A 6,000-nucleotide genomic window follows, 5' to 3' on the forward strand; every position below is an offset into this window, starting at 1 on the left:
GGAGAATGCAGGGGGTGGGGGGCCCTTCCTGGTATGCAAATACCGTGTAAACTGCTATGTAAATGAGCACCTCTGCTACCTCCTTCTGGACCTGGTCTAGAGGCTGGTCCCTCTCAGACCGCCCCGTCTCCCAGGCGGCAGTAAGGAAGGGTGCTGGATGGAGGGAGGCCTTGGAGAAAGGGAAAGGCATTGTGTGGGAGCAAGGACCCCGGCTGGAGCAGGGAGATGGGTGAGGTGACCTCTCACGGGCTTTCAGAGGCTGCTTTCTCATCCCTGCCCCATGACTCCTCCCAGGGCAGTTCGAAGCTAATGGAATAGTCAAGAAGAAAGCAGCAGGATTGGAAAAGCCCGGGAAATGGGCCCAGGAGAATTCAGGGTACCAGGTGGGTTCACCCCAAAGAGAAGGCTCCCCAGGGTGGGGATGGTGGGGATGCTCAGGAAAACAGCCTGTAAGTTCCAACTTCCCAGACTTCTCACCCCAGGGATGCTGGGGTGGTGAGCTGGGAGAGCCTGAGTGAAGGTGGGTGTCAGAGAGGACACCCCTCTGCCTTAATCCCTGAGTCCCTACCCAGCTCCGACCCCAGGCCAGGAAGCAGGGTGGGAGAGGGCCTACTCCAGCCCTGAGCCCAGGGGGGCGGGAGCACTTCTCTCCCATGGGGGCAGTTCAAAGCAGGGATGCCCGGAACCCTGCTCTGTGCCAACTCTGCTTCCCAAATTAACCCTCTCCCCAGAGGCTGCTCCTGTCGTAGCTGAACTGGCAGCCCTCTCTGCCCTCCCCCTACTCCTCCTTATACTGTCCACCCAGCCCCTCTTCCCCTTGGTGACTCAGCCCACTAACCAGAGCAACAAGCTGGAGGAGGGAAACCATGAGAGAGGATAGGAGAAAGAAACCTTGGCCCAAGCCTCAAATAGAAAAAAGAACAAGGCTGTTTTTCTCATTTCTTCTCCCTTTCTCTGGCTCTTTAGTATTTTTTTATTTGCATACATTACCCCTTAGGAAGTTCATCCTGTTACCTAACCTCAATCTCTCTTGCTGTAATGGACATCCCTCTTCCTCCATTCTCTAGCTCTAAGGCTTTCTGACTTCTTTTTCTCCAGGATCAGGCTCCAGTCCCATTCTTCCTCCCATTTTAAAACCCCTTGGCCTGGACTGGTCAATGGATAAAGCCAGAAGGAAAGAATACTATTCATGAAGGCCTTCTGCCTGCAGCCACAACTGCTATACCCATTTCTGCCTGGCACGAGCCTTGGAGGCTGCCAGGCGCCTGCCCTGCCCAAGGAAACATGTTTTGGGAGAGTGCAGCGGGCAAGCCTGGCTCCTGCCTACCTCAGATATGACCTCATCCTCCAGGAGCCGCCGCCGCCGGCACCCCAGGCTTCCTAGACACCCCCCTTTCCAGGTAGAGGCAAAAGGGAGAGAGGGCCCAGAGGTATTCCCTGGAGCTCCTGAGGTCAGGCCAGACCAGGACACCTGGATTCCCAGCAGGGAAAGACAGAGCAGCTGCTGGGGGAGCAGCAATCACTTCCTGGAGCAACAGCCCCTCTCCTTCCCCAGGGGTGCTCACATAGCTCCCCAAGAGCCCAAAGCATCTGGATCCTCAGCCCCACTCCTCACTTCCAGAGGCTGGGAGATGGGGGCCTACGTCATAGGAGGGGAACCCCAGTCCAGAGATGAAAGTGATGGGCAACAAAAAGGAGTCTGCATCAGGGTTTTTAACCATTTCTGGACGGGGCCTTCTTTGAGAATATGATGAAAGCTTTGCCTGCTCTCCCTGCCCCCCCCCCCCCCGAACAATGTACCCAGCACACATGATGCATATACTCTCGAGGGTCCCTGCAGCTCTTGAAAACCTTCTAAGAATCCCAGGCTAAGACCCTGTCCAGGACCCTGAGCCCTACCCCTTTTTCAGAGGAACTTAGGCTTATGAAGAGGAGGCTGCAGCTTGACTTGCTAGCTCCCCCTGAGCTGCGCACCCAGGCAGCTGCTCACATCTGGCCACACAGCTGGCTGCAGCTAAGCCCAGCTGGCCCAGCTGGCTCTCCTGAAGGGCAAAGTGGCAAAATTTACTGATGTGAGCCAAGATCTGGACCCACCCCTTGGAAAGACTGAGGATACCCTAGAGGGGAACCCAGAACTCTATCTAGAACTGTCTGCCTCTCAGAGGTGGACAAGGCACCACCCCATCAGCTTTGGAACTATCTGGGCTCTTGGCAGGCCTGGTGTCATCTCAGCCCCCTGGGAAGGAAAGTAGAACACCTCTCCTCCACTATCCAGGTAGGGCCCATGGGTAATGGAGGCGTGGCAGAGTTCTGGCCTTGGCGCAAGTGCCTTCAGCTGCTCCTTGGAGAAGTGGGCATATGCAGAGCATTTTGCACCATTATCTCATTAAAGCCACACTGTCACCCCATGAGAAAGGTGTGTTGATTCCCTATACACACACACACATAAAAATACACCTATAAGGAAATGGAGGCTCAAGCACTAGTGACAGATATGAATCTGAGCCCTGACCAGGGAGTGGACTCCAGAGCCTCTTCTCCCTCCACAGTGCCACGCTGCCCCTCACAGGACAGCAGGTGTAGGGAGGGACCTACCCGGCCACATCCAACCCCTCTTTGGGGGAAAACTGGCCCAAGGAAGAGAAAAGGGAAATATCCTGCTCAAGTCTCATTGTAAAAGTGTGTGTGTGTGCAGAATCATTCCCACTCAGGTTTCTTGCTTCCCAATCTGATCTTCTTTTTACATTCCGTTGCCTTATATAATGCAGATTCAGTATTAAATCCAAAACTCTCTCTGGGCTGGGGTAGAAGGAGCACCAATATAAAACACGTGTGCTGATGATCACTTGGGGCCTCCAAAAGACAGAGGGTGGGCTAAGGCCAGATCACAGCTGCTGGGCCAGGCTGGGAAGCATGTGGTGGCCCCAGTGCCTGCAGAAGCCTCTGCAGACGGCCACGTCCAGGTAGGAGGGCTGGGCAGGGGCTGGGCCAGTAGGGCAGGGGCCAAACTGTGGCAGAGGTTGGACTTTGGACACTCCTCAAGTTTCTCAAGTTTGGACACTTCCTCAAGTTTCTGCAGACCCCAGTCAGACCTGGGAGGAATTTCAATGCACCCCTGACCTGACCACATCCTCTTGTACAGGGCCAGGTGGCGGCAGTCACCTGCCAGGCCAAAAAGGTAGCGGAAGATGAAGTCTGCCAGACCTGTTCTAACTAGTGTCCCTCCTTCAGCAACCTCACCTCCCCGAGTCACCCTCCTCCCCAACTGTCAGTCTCAGCACCCTCTGAGCCTATGACAGAAAAATCTCTGAAACGTGGACATGACCTGGACCTGTTTGGGGGGGGGGGATAGCAGTGGTGGTGGTGGGGACTAGGCAGCTGGATGCAATCTCCTTCCCCTCCTTCTGTAGTCCTAGCTCCTCCCCCTCCTCCTCCTTGCAGCTGTTGGGAAAGGAGAACAGAAGAAAGAGAAAAACACATTTCCCTCTTCAAACCAAAACAAACACACTCAGGGTTGAAGATTCAACATGCATCTGTGGAATGCGGGGAAAGATGTCTGGTTGAGGGAGCCGGGGGGGCAGGAGACCAAGCGGGAGCTGGGACATCCCCTCTCCTCTCATCTGCTCCCCTCACCCTCAAGGGGTCAGAGTGAGGGCCTGGAGAGTCCCAACAGCCCAGACTCCCCATCACCTCACCCTCCAACCGCCAAGCGGCTGAGGAGGTTGGTCCAGCCTGGCTCTGCAGAGGGAGTGGCTGGCGTGGGCACGGACTAAAAGCGAGGTGTAAGGGGCAGGCTTAAATGCAGGTGCCCACGGGGTTCTCCCCTGGCATGGAAGTGGGTGCGGGGGGAGATCCGCTGGGGGTTTTTCTTGTAATTTCCCCCCAGCTCTAGCCTGGAAAGAAGAGGCTAGTGCTAGAGACTCGGTTCATAGAATGCGAGGGGGCTCGGGCAACGGGAACTCAGGAGCGGTCTAAAGGCCAGAGGGGCTTCGCAGTTTCTGGCCTGGCCAGCACTTGCCGGCGACTACTGCCCCCACCCCACGCCCAATCCCTGCGCTTCCCGCTGAGTCCCCGCGGGAGGGCTACCCCGGTCGCCGCCCCTTTCGTCTTCCCTAAGCGAGAGCGGCGGGCGGCAGCGCGGCTGGCAGCCAGCGCGCCCAGGGCTCGCTCCGGCTCAGTTAAGGATCCGCCCGCGCCCCCGCTTTCCCACCCCACCGCTGCCAGTCTCACTCACAGGTAGCGCTGCTCCCCCTGGGTCTGCCGATGGAGGGCGACGGAGTAGCCAAAGAGGCTGCCCGGATTCCCGGCCTCCTTCACCACCAGGAATCGGGTGTCCAGGTTGAAGGCGGAGGCGACGCGGCCGCCGGCGGCCACCATCAAGGCCAGCGCGCAGAGCATCCGGCGCGGGGCGCGCGGCGCGCGGCGGGGACCCGGGCCCATGACTGCAAGCCGGGGGTGGGGGCCGGGGCAAGAGCGCGTGAGGGCCGCGCCTGGGAGAGAGGACCTGTTCACCTGCTCCTCGCGCCTCCCGGGCCACTCGGGCCCTCCGCGTCGTTGCGCCGCACCGCGGTAACCAGTTTCTGGTTCCCAGCCCTGGTCAGTTTCACCGCCGCTCAGGGTCAGCGCTCCCCGACCCTCCTCCGCGACCCGCGGGTCTACTCTCCCGCCTCCCCCGCCACCGGGTCACTGTCTCCCCGTCTCGGGCCCCCGGCCCCCGAGCTCGTCCCAGCCGCGCCCCCTTGGCTGCGCTGTCGCCTTGGATCCGGGCTCGGCGGCGGACCTGGGGCGGCCGACCGGCGGACCGCAACAAGGACGGGAGGGAGGGGTCCCCCGCGCGCGCCCCGCCTCCCCACGCCCTGCCCCGCACCTCCCCACCTTGCGCGCCCAGCCCCGGCTCCGCTTTCCTTCCGGGGAAAGAGAGAAGGGCCCGGCTCGGCCGCCGCCTCTTAAAGGGGCAGCACCGCCCCTCCCTTCTCATCCTCCCTGCCCCAGCTCCGCCCTCTCCCCCAAACACCTGTCGGGAGCCCCCAAAGGCTTGCATTTCCCTCTCCGCCCCTCGCTTCGCCCGGGAAGCTTCGCCTCTCAAGCAAAATGGACTCGACGGGCGGGGCCGGGGGTGGGATTTGCCCGGCAGCTTTGCCGCGGCGGCTACCGCCGCTGGAAAGGACGTTCCAGGCGCAGCCACCTCCACCGGCCATGCTGGGCAGCCCCGGCGCGGCGCGCCCGGGAGCCCAAGTGCACGCGCGGCGGGCTGGAATGCCGGACTCTCCCACGCGGCGCTGCATCCCTGAGCGATGGCTAGCGGTCTCTGGGCGTTCCTCTTTGCACCTAGCCCCTCGGCTGTCCTCGTCGAGATTGATTTTTCCTGCCCACCTGCCCCCACCCACCCGAATCCGATTTGGGAATAGCCCCTCGGCAAAGCCAACAGAAACTCAGCGCTGGCAACATCGTAATAACCAAACATCACTAACTGTAATAAGCAACAAGAAAGCATTTTCCCCCAAGGGCTGCGCCTTCTAGCATCCCTTGTAAACTCATCGGTATGGAAACGAGTCCCTTCTCCTTAGCACGCTCTGCCCTGCTGGGAGCTGGGCCCAGACCGTACCTATTTCTCACCCACTCCTGCCTTCAGGTCCCAGCCCAGCCGAATCCCAAGGGCAGTCCTCCCCCTGAGGTTTGGACTGGGCGTCTGGAGAGTGGGTGGAGATGCTGAGGTCCCCACAGGTGACTGGAGGGTGGGCCGGAAGGCGGCAGGTGGGCGGGGCCGGTGGTAATAGGTGGGCGGAGCCCAAAGGTCTATTTATCCGCAAAATAATCAAACTGGAAGGAACCCGCAGGAGGCCACTGTGTGCTTTCTCGAGTCTAACTCAGATTTCTTTTATTGCAGCACAAAGACCCATTTTCCCTGAACATTCTTTTTTCTAGGCTAAATGTACATTCTTAATTTGGTCTAGGAGTCCAGCCCTCAGTGCTCTCCAAGTTCATTTTAGAGCCCTTATC

At 59.4% G+C, this 6,000-nt stretch overlaps 1 protein-coding gene across 4 annotated transcripts in view; it reads right to left on the reverse strand.

The window, feature by feature from the left end:
• ITGA3 (integrin subunit alpha 3) overlaps nucleotides 1-5,760 on the reverse strand; it is a 31,097-nt gene extending 25,337 nt beyond the window's left edge. The window contains exons 1-2 of one of the 4 annotated variants that reach the window (XM_071210603.1): nucleotides 5,606-5,760; nucleotides 4,235-4,442 (exon numbers count right to left, since the gene is read on the reverse strand). In XM_071210603.1, the coding sequence (XP_071066704.1) occupies nucleotides 4,235-4,440 (206 nt within the window). In that variant the 5' untranslated portion in view covers nucleotides 4,441-4,442; nucleotides 5,606-5,760. The other 3 variants (XM_058284012.2, XM_058284010.2, XM_071210604.1) reach the window with 3 other exon arrangements.
• Nucleotides 5,761-6,000: the final 240 nt, after the last annotated feature.

Source organism: Dasypus novemcinctus, chromosome 21 (genome assembly GCF_030445035.2).
Source record: "Dasypus novemcinctus isolate mDasNov1 chromosome 21, mDasNov1.1.hap2, whole genome shotgun sequence".
Taxonomy (NCBI): Eukaryota; Metazoa; Chordata; class Mammalia; order Cingulata; family Dasypodidae; genus Dasypus; species Dasypus novemcinctus.